The 15,164-nt window shown below is 53.6% G+C and overlaps 1 protein-coding gene across 3 annotated transcripts in view; it reads left to right on the top strand.

Annotated features, from left to right (window-relative positions):
• LOC115339375 (rho GTPase-activating protein 39-like) overlaps positions 1-15,164 on the top strand; it is a 59,581-nt gene that overhangs the window by 27,446 nt on the left and 16,971 nt on the right. For all 3 annotated transcript variants that reach the window (XM_030009285.2, XM_030009284.2, XM_030009283.2), the window contains 2 exons: positions 1,683-2,081; positions 11,424-12,726. In XM_030009285.2, the coding sequence (XP_029865145.1) occupies positions 1,683-2,081; positions 11,424-12,726 (1,702 nt within the window). The remainder of the gene's footprint in view (positions 1-1,682; positions 2,082-11,423; positions 12,727-15,164) is intronic.

The raw sequence follows: 15,164 nt of genomic DNA, 5'->3' as shown, positions 1-15,164 counted from the left end.
AATGCCCTCCCAGACTTGCCCAGTGGGAGGGGACACACTGACCTTCCCCAGAAAGCTGGGGCAGAGCTTAGGGCTGTGCTGCCCTGCCAGCAAACACCTTCTCTCCTACGACTGTGCCAGCAGGGCTGAGCACCAGGAGCCTGGGCTGCCATTTCAGACACTGCAGGGCTGCCACTGTCAACCCAGACACCTCCGAGAAACCGCAGGCCAGCAGCAGAGGGTGTGCAAGAGGGATGCAATGGGATCTCTTCTCCTGATGCTCCTCTGGGAATGACTCCTGTTGCCGTGCCCCCAGGGGAGCAGCCAGAGACTGTGCTAGTGCGAGCCCCCAAGGCACTGGGCAGGAGCGGGTTTCAAGGGTGGCCCTGGACCCATCCTCTTCATATGGCTTTTATTAATAACAAAAATAAGTTGGGTTAAATAGGGCATCCTTCCTGCAGCCTCAACTGACACAGGGTGGAGGAGGAGAGTGGAGGGCCAGGACTCGGGGTGGGGGGGGGGGGGGCGAGGAGGAGCTGGGGGGGCATGTGTAGGTTTTCTTTCTGTTTTCAGCTGCACACTCAAGTGTGCTGCCAGGGGCAGGATCGCTTTAGTGGCAGCATCTCTCCTGTGTGGGAGGAGACCTTGCTGGGGTTTGCACCTCCTTGTTCTGTTTACCTGGGCTAGCGAAAATGGTTTTGGCTACAGCATTGTGGAGGTGTTGGCTTTGCTGAACTCCTCTGTTCTCACCCAGGCCAGCTTTTTGGGGTAGGTGGGTCAGTGTTAAAGGCTGACATGCCATGTATGAGATTGCACAGCCCAATACCTCTGTTGCCACAAAACCATCACGCTGATCTGCCTGAAAACCAACCATAAGCACTGCCCACGTTGCTGTCTCTCTGGGCCAATGTGGGTGCTGGCAAGGGACTCTGGGGCTGAGGTACTCTGATACTCTGGGTATCAGGGGGGTTATGGATCAGCAGCAGGCCGTGCCTGTCCTTTGAGTCACCTTACACCCAAAGGGCCACCAAGGGTTTTGTCCCATCAGCCAAGGGAAGAGGAGAAGAGCTTGCAATGGAGATGGTCTCATCCACAAGTCGCTCCCCACATTTATCTTTTGGGCAAGCAAGTGTGCGCTTCAAGCAGGGACTGGGTGGCCCAGAGGTCCCCTCCAGCCCCACAGCATGTGAGCCCTGCAGGCAGGCACTCGCATGGGCAGGCTGCCCACGTTGTCAGGAGCCAGGGGTTTTGTCTCCCAAGGTGGCATTAACAACAGAGTGCAGCTCCCAAAAGGAGCAGATCCTCCCCGCTCTCAAGAGCAAGTTCCCCTGCACATCTCGCCAGGCGCTGGCCCTCCCCAGCCCTTGATATGAGTTATCAGAGCATCAGCAGATAATGCTCACCTGCTGCATACCATTTGTCCCGGGCTGGTGAGTGGCATGAGCTGACATTGGGGCTGGGCTTAGGGGGTGACCTCCCCTTCCCTGTGCCAGGGAGCTGCTGATTTGGCTCAGCCCTGTCTCAGTCTCAAACCCTTCCCCTCATCTTCCCCTGAGCTTGTTAGACTGCTGAATGGCCCCAAGCAATGCTTTGATCTGCAGCAGGGCTGCCTGGCCCAGAGGCAGCAGTTCTGTAGGACTCTCAGACAACCCATTTGCCTCAAGCCTTTGGCCCAGACTAACACAGTTCTCATGTCCCTGCAGCTCAGACTGGGTGGAGATCATCGAGCCCCGCTCCCAGGAGCGGATGTACGTCAACCTGACCACCGGTGAGTGTGGCTGGGAGCCCCCTCCCAACCTGAAGGTGCGCCAGTCGGACCAGAAGCAGTGGTGGGAGCTCTTCGACCAGAACAACAACCGCTTCTACTACTACAATGCTATCACGCAGCAGACGGTGTGGCACCGGCCCCAGGGCTGTGACATCGTGCCCTTGGCGCAGCTCCAGGCCATGAAGCACAGCTCCCAGCCTGACTGCCAGGGCCAGCAGCACCGGGGCAGCATTGGCAGTGACAGCAGAAGCACCCCCATCCAAATGGCCCTCCTGCAGGAGATGGAGAAGGGCAAGGGGGACTGCACTGTGGAGAAGAGGAAAGACCCTGGCAGGTGGGGAGAGCTCTAGCCTTCTCTTTTTATATCTAATGGGTGGCTTCAGTTGACAGGCAGGCACTGGCTGCCTGGAAAATGGGCTGGGAAGCTGTGCTGCCCCAAGAGAGTGCAGCGCTGGGGCAAAGTGCTGCCAGCCCAGCGATCACCGCCACATACCCTCCTTTTCCCAGGGTACAGCTGTCCGCTTTCACCATTGCGCTACTGCTTGAACGTCCCTGGTTTGGGCCAGGCCTTGTTTGTGTGAGGCACCATAAAAACACACATCAAAAGATAATCATCGCTCTAGAGCCCTTTGTGCTAAATAGAAGGAGAGGGGATGGGCAGGAGTGTCACACAGTGACGAGAGCTCTGTCAGATGCTCATGGCGGGGTTTGCTGGGATGGCTGAGCTGCTGTGCAAGGGGTTGGGCTGCTGCAGAGTGCAGGTGAGCCTGGCTGCTCTGGCTGATTCCCTCCTCACTCGCTCAGTTGCTTGCATATGCTCGCAGCTTTGGCCAGGATGGGAGGTGGAGCTGCAGGAACAGAGCTCCTGGGCACAGTTATTTGCTCACATCAAGGCCGAAATGAAAGAATGATAATGGGATGCTATTTTGTTTGGCTAAGAGATTTTCTTACACTCAAATCAGTCTGACAACAATCGGTTTGGGGTTTTTTTAATTGAAACTTTGCCAACTTCAGCTGCACAAAAGCATCCCCTCCCCAGTCTCTGTGGGGATGGCCCCTCTGCCTGGGGCACTGTCTGGGGCTGCCCTGCCTCCCTCCTGCCCTGCCTGGGCATCATCCTGCCCTGGAGAGTGTGGTACCAACAGCTGGGGAGGCCGTGCAGTGAGCGGAGTTGAGTCACGCTGGGAAGTGACTCACCCAAAGGCTAGAGCAGAGCTTGGGTGAGCCTGGCACTCCTGCCATCCATGCCAGTGTTCCTTGTCCCCACTTCTAGGCAATGCAGCGAGCCAGGCTTCTCTAACAGCTTGGTTTTCGGATTGAGGTTGCCGCTCTGTGTGCCTGGTGCTGGCAGGGAAAGAAGAAAAAAATCCAGGATGATAAAAACCATGTAGGATGGTGATTTTGGAAAATAAATGCTCTAGAGCTCCTTAAACTGAGGTTTATGCCTTGTCTGCTGCCCCCTGCGAGATGCTCTGGTATTCACTTCTAATCTGCATGACTGGGAGACACTGGTGATGCACATAAAGTGCACCAGAAAGAGCCCAGAGCTTTGCTGGTGCCTGCAATGCTTCCACTGTCTCCTGCCCCATGAGCACCCCCTCTGAGCTTCAAATTCATCTGTAGGATGATCCATGCCCTGCCGGGAGAAACCTGAACAGTGAGAAATGCCTTAAGCTGAACCCCAGTAGCTCCCACTCCCCTCTGGTTCTGCCCTGGTGACCACAGGTGAGCCACAGGCATGTGGGATTTGCCATGAGCTAAACGGCTTCCCCTCCTTATCCCTCTGCAGCCCGGCACTCTGGGGCACCTGGGATGGGTACTGACAAACTATGTGTTCCCAGAAGAGCAAGTGCAAGAGCCTTGCACAGGATATAAAATAGTCTAAGCTCCACGGGGTCCAAAATATTTCTGTCTCAGGCTCTCAGGAGGGGAATGTGGCCTCCTCTGCCTCAGTCCGGGGAACGGCTGTGCCTTGGAGGATAAGCTATGCCAGCTCTGACCCATCCCTCAGCTCTCCAGCCCTCTTGGCAGGGAGGACCCCATGCAGGCCCCCTTGTATAGGAGGAAGGGGAGCAATGCAATGTGGGCAGGGGTTTGCTTCACCTTTCCCTGCCAGCCAGGCTGGTGCCAGGCAGCATCTCAGGCATCACTGCTAGTTCTCCTGCAAGGAAGGAAAATGGGAAGGGGTCCTTCCTCGCTCCATCCCAAGCCCAGGTTTTTGTAGCAACCTTGGGGCACTTTGAGCCTTCAAAAAAACTCCATTGAAGGGCAAGTGCTAGAAAACGTGTGAGTGGCAGCTTGCTTGGGAGCTAACAGGCTGCTTGGGCGTGTGGTTCTTCCAGAGCCTCACACCAGTAAGCTGACAGTATTGGCCTGTGGAAGCTGCTTTCTTGGAAGCAGGAGACTGAGTACTGTTTCCCTGCACATCCATTGCATGTTGTCACTGCTGTTTGGGAGAGGGGGTTGCATGTCTGATTATAGCAAGGAGAACAATTTCCCTACCCAAGTCTGACACCCGAGGAGGGATTTCTTGCCTTTTGCTAGCTCATAAAATGGTAAGCAAAGAGCTGAGCCCAAAGCAAGTGTTCCCAGGTGATATCTAATGCCCTTGCTGGGATGTCTGGTCTAGTAACAGCAAAAACAAACCAAGGTTGTCATCTCTGTAGTCTGTGTTGTTCTCCAAAGACAAACATAAGTGTGTCCTCTTCCTTCCCTCGGCAGGGATACAGCTGTATAAACAGAGGGCGAATACACCAAGTGCTGCTGGTAGCATTTGACATCTTCATAGGTACCTGCGTCCAAGACTGTTTCGCTTTTGTCTCTAACGGCAGCACAAAAGATTTGGTTTTCTTCCCTTCCTGTTTGTCATCCCATGATAGATGGAGAGGCCAGAAGAGACCAGCGTGGTCCCCAACAGGGGCCTCCTGCAAGCACATGCCACAGAGCTGGGGGAAGGGATTTTGTCCTTTTTTCAGTAATACTTTGTGGTTAAGGTTTTTGGTTTTTTCTTTTAGCAGACTGGTTTTTCCCACCCCTCCTCTCTCGTGCCTTCTATCAGCACTGCTAAATCCGCTGTGCCAGCTGCTGTGTCTCGGAGCTGCCAAACCCTCTGTGTGCTGCTCTTGACAGCCTCAGGTGGAGCAGAGATGCTCCTTGGACAGGCGAGGGCTGCACCACCACCACTACTTGCTGCCCGTTCCCTCTGTCTACACGCTGATCCCATCCTCTCACTTGCTGCCCCACTGCTCTCTGCTGCTCTTCCAGCTCTCTAAAACACACCAGCTCAGAGCAGCCTTCTCTAGACACTGGCCCTTGGCTTCCCCGGGCAGCATGGGGAGGTTGACCCTCCTGGGGAAATGGTAGCTGCTTGCTGAGGGGGAGACACTGCTGCGATCACTGGAGCCTCCTGGGGAAGCTTTTCTGCCTGTGCATGTGCTCTTGCTCCTGTGTCGGTTTTCAGCTGCACTTCCCAGGGCTGCCCAGCCCAGTGCCACCTCTGATCCTCCCTTGCCGGAGCAAGGACAGCGGGCAGCACTTGCCTTGCAGCTCCAGACGCCTCCTGAGCACTTGGGATCCTAGTAGGAAGGAAGATGGACTCCCTCCAGGGGAGATTGGGGCCAAATGATCCTTTCAGACACTGGAAAGCTCTGCAAAGGATGGACGTGTTCCCTTGGGGACCGTGAGACCAGTCTGGGGCTGAAAGCAGCCTGTAGCGTTTTGGAAGTCAGTGTCTTGTGAGCTGCTGCAGCCGCACTGGGGTTTGCTGGAGCTCCTTGGGCCTCATAGGTGAGAAAGGGCTGGTCATGGTGGAGGGCCAAGACCTAGAGAGGACAGTCTCGCTGGGAGTGGAGCCTGTGTGCTGGTCTGCAGTATTTGGGCACACCATCAGTCAGGGCTGTGAGTGGGCTCTGCTGTCCCCAGCCCTGCTGTCCGTGCAGGCCAGCCCTTTTCCTCCTCTTCTCATGGTTCTCCCAGGGTCAGGGACTTGTTTTGGAGTGGGGTTTCCAAGGTTCCCCTTGTGATAACAATGGATCTCAAAGTCCTCCAGGTAGAAATCCACCATCCCTAGGAACATCCTGTCCCCCAGAACAGGAGAGGCGTGGGCCCCTTCTGCGTGGGCAGCAGGTTGTGCTGCCTGTCCCCTCCTGGCCCACCTTCCCCATGGCTCAGCATCCTGGGCTGGGAGGGAGAAGAGGCTTGGTCTTAGCATTCCAGGAAGGTGTGCTGGAAGGGGAGTTAGAAGGGATGTGTGATGTGAAGCCCATGAAGTTGGCTATGAGGGTACCTCTGCCTCTTCCAAGTCTGGTTTGCCTCGTCACAGGCTTAGGTCGCTCAATGCCCAGTGTTAAGTAATGCCAATATTAAGTTCTTTATAATCGGGTAAGAAACACCATCAGGACTCCTAATACAGGCTTGTTTCCTTCTTATGCCACTGGCCTTGGGGCCGGGTGCACAAGCACAGTGCGCTTTGCATGTGTCCACAGAGCTCTCCTTGGGGCTGTGCAGACCTGGGTTTGGGTGGGTTGCCTCCACAGGGTCTCCATCCCTGCCTCCAATGTGGGTACCGGAGGCAGCAGCAGCAGTGCTGCTGAAATACAAACATCCCTGTTCATTCACCTCTGTCAAAGCACCAGGAAAACAACTGCTGGAAAGCGCAGAGCTGAGGTGCAGGGCCTTTCCTTCAGGCTTCTGGGAGGGAAGAGCAAACAATGGAGCTCTGGAGCCTGGGAAGAGCTGCTGGATATGCTGGGCCTGCTGGAGCTGGGTGCGGGCTGGGAAAGTCAGTGCCAGGTTGTGGTGTTTATATTGGAGCTACTTGAAAGCATTCCTCAAAGGAACCATCTTGGGGGACTCAGCAGGGTCTCTGCTGCTGGTGGCTGAAGGGCGTGGCCGAGAGACTGCATTGGGATGGCTTTGCTTTCCGTCAGGGCTTTCACTGCTCATAAGGACAAGGCTGAACCTTTTCCCCTGCTGGGAAGTCAGGAAGTCCCTGTTCTCTGCTTGGTCTTTTCAGCAGCCTAGGGATGGGTTTGAGAGAAGCTGTATCCAGATGCAGTCCCAAGAGATCATTCATAGCTGTCAAAATGGTCCTTTCAAAAAAGCCTTGTCTTCTCTGAAGTGGTGCCTCTTTCCTCTGATCTCCAGCGCCCAGGGAGGCTGGAGACTGCACAGTGTCCAAGATAAGACTGACAGGCGAAGTGGGATATGGCACATGTTTAGAGATTTCACTTCTCCATTGTGTTCCCTTACAAGCTTCCTGGTCAGGGGGAGTGTGGTGGCTGTGGTCGGGCTGGAGCTTGGCTCCCTCTGCCCTCAGTGCCACTGGAGTGGCACAGCTCCCCTGTCTCCTCCAGCCCTGTAAGACCTCCCTGGATATCCTGGTGGAGTCATGCAAGGACACTATTGTGGCATGAGGAACATGCCTGAGTCCCACACCAGCCCTGAATGCAAAGCTCCTGGGTGCACTACCCTCTCCTTGAAGTAGGAGTGCCCACGGGCACACAGTGGGCACTGGGGCAACCCAGGGAGATACCAATACCCAGTGGGTACCAAGGAACCCCTGGCAAGTGCTTGGGTACCTGGACCAGTCCTTGCATCCTGAATCACAGCCAGGGAGGAGCAGGGGCATGGTGGCCTTGCTCATCTCCTGCCTCTGACTGCACCTTTGCAGCCCACAAAGGCTGCTCAACTGCACTGTGTGGCTGTTGTGCAGAAGGTCCCAGTGCCATCATCCCCCAAGAGCTGCCTGAGCACTGCTGGGCTCTGCTGGCTCTGGGGTTCACAGCAGCTGGTCTGAAATGGTCCGGGGCGGGCTGGGTCCCAACGGGAGCTTTGCCCCTAAGCCTGAAGAAGGGAATGTGAGTCCGCAGAGACAGTGGAGCCCGTTTCTCTGGCCATATTGCCTGTCAGGGTGCAGACCGTAAGCGCCGAAAACCTGCTTCGGGGAGATTTGCTGCTCGCGGCAGAACCCCTTGCCCCCTTGCCTTGCCATGGCCATCTGTCTAACCCGTGCTGCTGTCCTGCCGCCTGGTCTTGGGGCATTTGCAGAGCAGGCGCAGGGAGAGACCGATGCCGGTGCGGAGCTCCTGCTGCTCCCTGCCATGTCCCACCCAAGCCGGTGCCAAGGCCCCACCCCATTCTCATGTCCCGGACAGGGCCAAGGCGTGGGATGCCTTCCTCCTGCCCCGGTGAAGTGACTCGGGGCAGCGAGGAGCTGTCATGCTTCGGGGTGCCCTTTGCCCTCCAGCTGGCACCAGGTCACAGGTAGGCAGCCTGTCATCTCGGGGAGGCCGTGAGCACAGCACCCACTTTTCTTTTCCGGGTCAAATCCCTCTTTGCTCACTTGAGGGCCAAAATCTGGGCTTTGCTCTTTTCCAAAGATGTAGTGGGGGTCCTAAAATCATAATGTCATGCTGGGGCAGGAGCCCATCTCCGGAGGCTGGGCTGGTGGTGCTGCTCTGATGCCTGGGCCCGCACCTGAGCAGGGACAGATCGGGACGTGCTCGGTGCTGCCTCGTGGGTGCGAATTAGGGCAGGCACTGATACGACTGATCGGTCAGGAGGTGGTGCTACTGCCTGCTGTACAGGCAGGGAGAGGCTCCTCGCTGCGGCTCAGAGCTGAGTGAGGAGGAGGCAGAGCTTCGGACTGAGTTCCTGCCGCTCCGGATCAGCAGGGGTTTGGTGAGTGCCGGAGCAGCAGGCACTGGTTGCCTGCCAATGCTGGACCGTACCGGCACAAGCTGAGCCTGTGCAAGGGGACGAGCCTGGTCATGCCATGCCTGACGGAGGTGGGTCAGCCAAGCCTTTGCTGAGCAGGGGGTTCAGGTATGCGCAGAGCTGACTGGAGGTGCAATGTTGTAGGTTCAGGAGAGGAATAGCCTCAGGAGGTGGCTCATGGGATGGGGGGTCCAGCGCCTTCCCGCAGAGCGCAGGGTTATTTTTTAGCCCTGCTACAGCTGGAGGTCTTGGAAGGCAGGGGGACACGCCTGCAGCTCAGGGGCTGCAGGGCTGCAGCACTTGTCCCCTGGGACCCAACAGCTGGACAGTGGTGGTCCAGATGAGATGCTGCTCTGCCCATAATGTTGAGTTAAAATCATTCCCACGTGATCACTCCTGGCCTGCCCGCCGAGTCAGGAACCCGTGAGTGGCTCTGTCCTGCTTGTCCTTGATGCAGCTCTTTGCCAGTCTCACTTCCCTGCCACAAAATGAGCTGCTGGTACAGCCAAGTGGAGGGGTAGGTGGAGGGATGTCAGAAATGCTCATTTAAAAGCCTATCAAATGTTACTGCTCTGGTTCTTCCTGCTAGTCCAGGATCTCTTCGAGGAACAACTGGGTCTTCAGCAGCACCTTTACTTGGGATTGGGGCTTGGCCGTGTGCAGGAGGGATGCACCGGTGCAAGGAGCAGTCCCTGCGGCCCCCAGGGCGGGATGCCTGGTGGGTTGCAGGGCTGTGTGTCCTCGTGAATGCCACCCCCGTCCTGCCATTACCGCTGGCTGTTCCCTGCTTATGTCCTTGCTTGGCACTGCTGATGGTCACCCCACTGCTCCAGGCATCACGTCTCTGGGAAGAAGCATGTAGAGGACAAGTCACTGATGGCAAAACAGGAGTGGGAGAGCGAGGGCTGTGCTTGATGGCGGCTTGGGCAGGTGGAGGGAGGCCAGTCCCAAATCCCTTGGTGTTTCCCAAGCAGCCGCTCTTGGGACAGGGCTTGGGTCAGTCCTGGGCTGTGATGCTGTGAGCAGGAAGCAGTGGCTGGGGGACAGTCCTTCCTCACAGCGGTGGCATCTCTATCTTGAAGTAGTGTCAACAGCTCCCTTAAAATAAAACCCTTCATGCCTTAGTCGGAGGTGCTGGGGGAGGTCCCTAGAACAAGGGGGACCCCAGCGTGGGTGGGACAGCATCTGGGTAGTTGCATGAGGCAGAGTCCCATGTCTGTCGTGGGGAAGGAGCCAGGCCCTGCAAAGGCAGTGGTGCAGTACAGTGTGGCCAGAGGGTGGCGGGAACCTTTGGACTCTGGCTGGGAGCCAGCCGCTCGACTGAGGGGGGGCAGCGCTGGCCTCACCCACTCCTCTCCCAACGCCACTGTGCTGAGGTGGGATTCACAGCAATGCAGTGCTGTTGGAGAGCTTGTTTTGCCAAAAATATGGTAAGCAGTGGATGGGGAAGGGGTATGCCACCCCCTTAGGAGTGACTGGGAGAAGATGTGGGATATTAGATGTGGGACAGAGGATGTGGGGCAGCTCACTGGCGGGGAGCAGGTGAAATAGGGCATCCACAGTGATGTGGGGCTGCTGCTGTGGGGCAGACATGTCCCAGTGGGGTGGGGTGTGGGGAGAGCAGGGTGTGTGCAGTTGCAGCCTGCTGGTGGGAGAGCCATGGGGGAGAGGAGGGCAGGCCCAGGGAACCTTTGCGGAAGGAGGGGCCTGCGACCTGGCAGAGTGCAAGAGGGTTAGGATGTCTGGGTATCTTGGCCTTGGCGAGGAAGGCACTAGCAGCGGGTAGCATCACCCAGAGGCAGCTCTGGGCATGTGGTGGAGGTAGGTCCATCTGCCAGCGCAGGGGCCATGCAGGACAGGTCAGCAGCACGGGATGGGGAACAAGTGTTAAGGTTGAACTAGAGCAAAGCAGCCATGAAGGTGTTACAGGAACATCTTCTGTTGCAGATGGGGCACGTGCAGTGTGCTTTTAGGTCTTACCCAGTGATGGCTGGTAGCGGATACATGGAGGGAGGGCACAAAATGGGGCCAGGTTCAAAGGGATCTTCCTGGCGACAGTGGTGCCTTTGAAGACCTGGAAGTTCAGGCTGGTTTAATAGCCTTTCTGTTCCCTTTTCCTCAGGGCTCACAAATAAGGACTGGCTATAGCTGCAGCCTGACAGCAGGTTGTTACTACACTGCAGAATGTGCCTTTGGGACTGGGATATTGCAGTGGGCACGTTGGGTTGTGCTGGATCCCGAATACCACCATGGGTCAGAGGATACTCCCAGCAGAGAAAGATTTTGCAGCCATGAGAGCTGAGCAGGGCCAGTAGGTTTGGCCATGGTAACCAGATGTGAGGGCATCTGGACCGGACTGGGAGGATGCTCTACACAGGAGCTTGGTGGGTTGTGTGGGAGCATAACACACATCCTGTGAGCTGAGGACATCTGCCCAGGTACACCTCCCATAGACCTCATAGGTTTTCTGCAAAATAAAAGTGCATTTGGAAACTCAGATCAAAAAAATAACGTGGTCTGGAAGGACTGTCATCATAGTTTGACAATCTGAAGGCAGACACTTGGGATTATTTTCCAGCTCTCTGCTTGAGTGGTCCAGAATAGTTTATTGGTCTTCAGCTGGTCGTTCTGGGTGCTGTGCTAGCTAATGCAGCTTGGGAAGCGTAGGTTGTTTCCTATTTCAGTGCTGCTGATACCAGCCAGGTTATAGTATGATGAACTTGTTTCATCTTGTTGTTCTGCTGTTCCTGACTCAGAAATTTATCATGTGTGTAACAACAATGTGTTTCTGTTTTGGGAAGGGAGATCTCCAGGAAGAAACAATGAGGAGCTGATCTAACTGGTTGGGGAATTCCAGGCACTTTGAAACTAACAATCTGGTATTTGGGTAGAAGTAGAGGATACTTCAGTTACTATAATTCTTAAATAATTCCCTGTATTTGTATCTGTCTTCCTTTAGGGAGACTGCTACCCACTGGCAGCCTCTGCCAGGCACGAAAGCAGCCATGTTGGTCAAAGTGAACAGTTTGAGGCAGATACAGAGCTCTTCAAACAGTTTGCTTCAGCTGCAGAGTGCTCCAGAGGCCAACAGCCAAAAATCCCTTCCAAAACCAGCCATATATGCTCAGCCTCAATCCACGACCCAGAGCCCTGGAGCCACAAAGCAAATGCCTACAGGAGAAACAAAGCAGTCTATGCAGATCAAAAAGATGGAGAATGGTGGGTTTTGCCTAGTGCTGATGAATGGTCCAACTTCTCAAACACCTCGAAGGAGCCAGACAGGAACCCCCCAGACTGCATCCCCCAAGTATGCCTCCCCTGCACCTATATATGATGAGCCATCTTTAGAGTCTCCAATTTATGATGAGCCACCAGTAGATATGGACACTGAAAGCATCAGTATGAGTGGGATGTCTCCACCAAGGTCACCAAGCAATAGCTTAAAAAAGCAGCTGCAACCAACCAAATTATTACAGCATCCAGGTATGCAACAGCAGCAAGCTGCAAAGAAGCATGCAGGAAATCCCTCTTCCACTGAATACAGCCCAGCTGGCAGAGAATATATAAAACACATGGTCAATGTTGACCAGTCTTCCAAACTCTCCCACTCTTCTGCAACAGCTGATGCCTCTAAACTGCCTGGTCAGCTTACTTCAAAGGACAGCTTCAAGCAGTCTTGGAGGATCTTGGAAGCCAACGTCCTGAAGAACATGGAAGCCCACCACAGTCGGCAGAACAGCCTGCAAACTCAAGAGTACCCAACCAGTGTAAGCCATCAGGATTCTGGTTATTCGACTGGCCCTTCTCCAAGCTTGAGAAAAAGGAAAGGAAGGAGGCAAGGGACAGGTCAGGGAAGACCTGGCTCTGTGGGCAGCAGCAGTGAGCTCACAGCATTGAATGATAAGCTGATTGCTGAGATGCGAGCTGTGGTGGGCAGGTCAGCAGCTTGCAGGGAAAGCAAAGCCAGCCTCGATGCTGAAAGTCTGGAGAGTGGCATCCCAGCAGAGAGCAGCAAAGTCAGATTTCAGTCTGACCACTTGAAAAAATGCATCAGCCGGAGCTCAAGGGATGACGTCTCGGCTAGTAATAGGTCTCTGTATAGACAGGGCCTGGAGAGCAGGGGCAGCTTTCCCAACAGTGTGGCTGTTCCACAGGACGCAGTGAGGCAGAAGAGAACTTTTGAGAAAATAGATTCTTTAGAAAAGAACGTGACCAGCCAGACAAGTTCAGCTTCATCAGATGCTACACGCCACTCCTCCCAGGTACGTCTCCATCTACACTGGGTTAAATTGCACGCCTTTGCTGGACTGTTGTGGTGCAGAGCCAAGTACCTCATCTGCTCCCAGGTGGGTTTAGTGGATGTGCTGCAGGTGGAACACGTCTGTGTCTGCAGAATAGCAAACAGGTATAAAGCTTCACAGTTTTGCAGGTGGAGACTGCATTTGAGGCCTGTGGCGTGAGAGGTGGGGGAATTGTGGAGGGGCTCGTGTCCAGCAAGCCCTCAGCGCTGCAGGTAGCTCTGCTGTGTTACTTGGGTAAATCTGCTGCCTGATCGTTTTACTGGCACTCATGTCTTCTTTGGTAGCCCTTGCCCTTACATGTCCTTTCTGCACTGGCATGGCCAGAGTTGGTGGGGTGCAGGATGCAGGCCCAGGATTTGCATGGCTGCATGGCCACATGGCAGTGTTTTCTCTTTTTTTGTCTCTTTTCTTTTTCTAATAGTTCCTCATATTCTGTTCTCCCTTCTGATCATTCCTGAGCATTGAATGGAAATATTCAGAAAACTGGTGACGGTGCCTCTAGCATCTTCTTGTTGGAAACAGCTGTTTTAAAGCCCATTAGCGTGCCTGCACAAGTGGAGTAGTTTTTCTCTATAACACAGCTCTTCTGCAGAATTTAGTTTGCCATCTTTTCTCATATTTGGATTTGAAGGAACCTCCTGCTTTCATGGTTTTAGTTCAGATTTAGGTTCTACATAGGTAATTTTATATCCTGTGAACGTTTTGTCCTTTTTCTCTTTGATCACTCTTCCAATTATTTCACTCCTGCTGAACAGCCTGAGTCTCTGCATCTCTTCTGTGAGGCACAGCTGATAACAATCCTCCAGTGTGAAAAGTGACTATTTATTTTAACCCTTTGTTCTGTCTTTTCTCCTGTTCGCTAGTCGATGACCTTTCATGAAGAAACTCAGCAAAGCTCCTTGACCATTTCAGAGTGCTCCAGTAGACCTGTGAGGTGTAACTTTTAGAGAAAAGCCAGGCTGACACCTCCTGCTGTGTCAGATTTATGTGTGTGTATTCTTCTCTTTATTGTAATTTCTGATCGATATTGCCTTGCATTCACCTGAAACCCTTTTTAAAACTGATGTCATGTTCCTGCGTTTTCCATTTTTCAAGCACAGGGCCAGCTTGAGGTTACACAACTCACATGTTACAGTTAATAGTTCAGTAATTTCATTTCACAGCCTCTTTAAACTTGCTGGAAGACTACTGTCCGGTCTTCAGGATGTGTTAAACCTCATTGCATTGATAGGGAGAGCTGAGACTTGATGTCTTGATTATGCACAAGCGATGGTGGGTTGGGGATAGGCTGTGAATGGCCTTGAAAATGAAGAAAAATAATTCATGTGTGGTAGGATGGAGAAGGAGAATATAGTGGAAGATGTAAGAAGATGAATGTTGTGGTAAAGGCAACGAGTCAATGAATAAATACTCTATTTACAGAAATACTCTGAGATGTAAGAGTCCAAGTAAGGAGGGGAGGAGGTTGCAGAGAATACAGCAGCAAAATTGCTGCCTTGCCTGAAAGTGGCAGTGTGTGGCTTGAGCCACCAGCAATGTCCTGTGCTGGGCCTGCGTGATGGAGAGGAGAATTGGGAGACAAGGAAATTCATTATCTGAGGAGGGTGGGCAGAAGTTCTAGGACAGGCTGAGCAGAGGTGGATGTGTACTGTCAACACAAAGATAATAGCTGGGTAGTTGTATGAGTGAGATTTGAGAGAGAAACTCTAGAGAGAGAAGAGGAGAGAACCAAGAGCCTGTTGAACATCTAGAGAGTATGAGAAGGTGGATCCTCAGAAGTAACATGCTGAAGGAGCAATTAGGGTGATAGGAGGAAAACCAACTCCGGGCATGGAAGGTGGTTTGAAGGAGACTGAGGATGGAGATGGCAGAAAAGAACTGCAGGCAGGGATTTTTAGGCAGTGTGTTGAGTGAATTCAGAGAGTGTGAGGAGGTACAGGGGTAACTCAAGGGATAAAAAAACAAAACGAAGTAGAAAAGCAGGAGAAATGATTGTGCCCCAGGCTGGCAATAAAAGGCAGTGTAATGTGTGCTAATCCTGTCATCCACATGTAGGTACATGTTGGGTGTAAGATAGGGAAGGGTTGGACTGCACGCTTGTCTGTTGTGAGTTCAGCAGTTCCTCCTTACTAAGAAGAAAACACTGACTTGCTCAAAACGTTTAAGAACTACCATGTATTTTGGAGTCGACTGTAGGCCAGGACTGGAATAGAGTGTGCCACGCAAGTTAAAGGTGATCCATGAAGAAGGAAAATTCACTTTTTCCACTACAAAACCAAAATTTACAGGATTTCTGTTTCTTTGTCTTCCTTTAAAAACAAAAAACCTCAAGATTATCTTGTTTGGCTTTATCCTACTTGCTGGAGATCTCCTTGGAGAATGCAGAGTGCTGTGTGGGC

The sequence above is a fragment of the Aquila chrysaetos genome, chromosome 3, assembly GCF_900496995.4.
Source record: "Aquila chrysaetos chrysaetos chromosome 3, bAquChr1.4, whole genome shotgun sequence".
NCBI lineage: Eukaryota > Metazoa > Chordata > Aves > Accipitriformes > Accipitridae > Aquila > Aquila chrysaetos.
This window is presented reverse-complemented; position numbering and strand designations above follow the sequence as displayed.